Source organism: Chrysochloris asiatica, unplaced genomic scaffold (genome assembly GCF_000296735.1).
Source record: "Chrysochloris asiatica unplaced genomic scaffold, ChrAsi1.0 scaffold00215, whole genome shotgun sequence".
NCBI classification, from domain to species: Eukaryota; Metazoa; Chordata; class Mammalia; order Afrosoricida; family Chrysochloridae; genus Chrysochloris; species Chrysochloris asiatica.
In genome coordinates this window covers 493,893-495,852 of record NW_006408733.1, presented here as the reverse complement: position 1 = coordinate 495,852, position 1,960 = coordinate 493,893, and the positions used below count along the sequence as shown (strand labels likewise).

The 1,960-nt window shown below is 38.2% G+C and overlaps 1 protein-coding gene across 1 annotated transcript in view; it reads right to left on the bottom strand.

Moving 5' to 3' along the window:
• Positions 1-6: 6 nt before the first annotated feature.
• Positions 7-1,960, bottom strand: part of LOC102815032 (chromosome unknown open reading frame, human C5orf15) — a gene marked incomplete at its 3' end in the record, with an annotated part of 8,189 nt that continues 6,235 nt past the window's right edge. The window contains exon 2 of the mRNA XM_006872910.1: positions 7-533. Within this exon, the coding sequence (XP_006872972.1) occupies positions 7-533 (527 nt within the window). The remainder of the gene's footprint in view (positions 534-1,960) is intronic.

The window sequence follows — 1,960 nt, the reverse complement described above, 5'->3', positions numbered from 1 at the left end:
CTTTCTTTTGTTGTGGTATGTAATATAAAGAATAGCAATACAAATACCAAAAATAATAAGATGAAAAAAGAAATGGCTGTCGTCCTGTACTATATTTGAGGATGGGGTCTTGAGAGATTTTAGTGCCTGTTCAATTCTCATGTAATCCCTGTCTTTTTCCAAGGTTTCCTGAGGCTCATGGCCTCTGGGGCGGATGGTCCACTCATAATCTCCATAGTCTCCATTGTCCTGAATGTCTTTGGCGGTGGCTGGGGAACTATTCAGAGAGAAAAGAACCTCCTCATCGTCTTCCTCATCGACGTTAGGATCTTCATTGTCATCAGGCACATCCTGGAGCAGCGCAGCAGGTGAGAGACTAGGGACCACCAACGCTCCTCCACTTTTCTCTGTACTCGTTGTTATCAAAGGGACAGTAGTGCTGATCTGGGAAACAGAAGCCTCGGTTTGGTTTCCCTGTGTTAAACCATTCACATCTATAGCAGAAACATCTGGGTTGGGTACAACTTGGTTCCGTGGATCAGGTAGTGATAGAGCTGAAATAAATTAATAAAGAGCATTCAACAAAAATCTCCAACTGTATCTCCACAAAGCTAAAAACATATTTACCTTTTTGGAAGGCCCATCCATCACTAAGGAATTCTCCCTGCTAAATTCCTCTAACTTTCTCTCTTTCTTATTGTTTTTTTTTTTTATAGTATAGTATAGCTTTTAGTATAATTTGATTAAAAGCTTACAGAGCAAATTCACTGAAACAGTTCTAACAGTTCTAGCAGTTGGTTCTTTAAATTTTTTAACTGGAAAAGAAAACTAAGTAGGTCCTCGCTTTCTACTCCCATAAAGATTTACAGCCTCAGAAACCATATGTAGAGTCGCAACCAACTCCACAGCACATCACCACCACCACCACCACCACAATCGAGAACATTATTCAGAAAACTATTAACAGAAATTACTGAAAATTACATGTTTAACTTTATCACCCTGACTTATGATTCAGCCACTTATGAAGTACTATTTCCTAGTATATTTAATTTTCCTGTCAATGTGTAAGAAAATGTTTAAAAATAAAATTGAAAATTGGAATAACTGAGCACCAACTAACTTAATCTGGATTTTTAAAAGAATTGCTTTTCTACACTTAACTTTTATGAAGTATGTGCTTTTAAAGGAAACATTCAATGGGGTGGGCCTGGTTAGAATTTTGTCCCTATCTCCCACTCTCTCCAGGTCCAGAAATCCATCCATTATGTACTCTGGATTCCCAGTCAGCAAACCCCTTCTCTCGCCCTTTACTCTCTTGTTATAACTGAAACTTGCCTCTCCCTTATGGACATGGCTTCTCTATAGCCTTTCAACTAAGGTTTTGTTCCCACACCCCCATACACTAAGTCTGGAAGGGGACAGCCATCTCCTCTTCATGGTTTTTTCTGAATTGCTCCTTCCAGCACATTACCCCTTTCCTTCCCTCAATGCTCCAACTTGGATTCTCAAGCTTGCAAAAGCCCATCCAAGGACTATTGGTCTCCATATACCTGGAACAACAATGGAATAAGAAACATCAGAAGTAGGAGGCTATGGAATGTGTTAATTGCCTCCATGAACAACTGCCTCCTTTGCCATGAGACGAGAAGAAATGGATAGGGCCCAGCTACCATTATTGAACATTTTGACCAAAAATTCCATAGAAGAATCTTGATCAAAAGGGGGGAAATGTTGTACGAACTTGAAACAACTGCTCTGAGATCCTCTTTAAAACTTAAACCAAAAATATCCCTTGAAGTCTTCTTAAAATTTTACCATAGGGTAACTTAACTAATAAAAAAAAATGTCTTGAACAATATGTTCTTTTAAGAACTTGTTGTTCATTTTGAAAACCACACAAACAAAAATAGATAAAATAGATGAGTGGGACATACTAAAAATTAAAAACTTATGTACATCAAAAGACTTCACCAGAAGA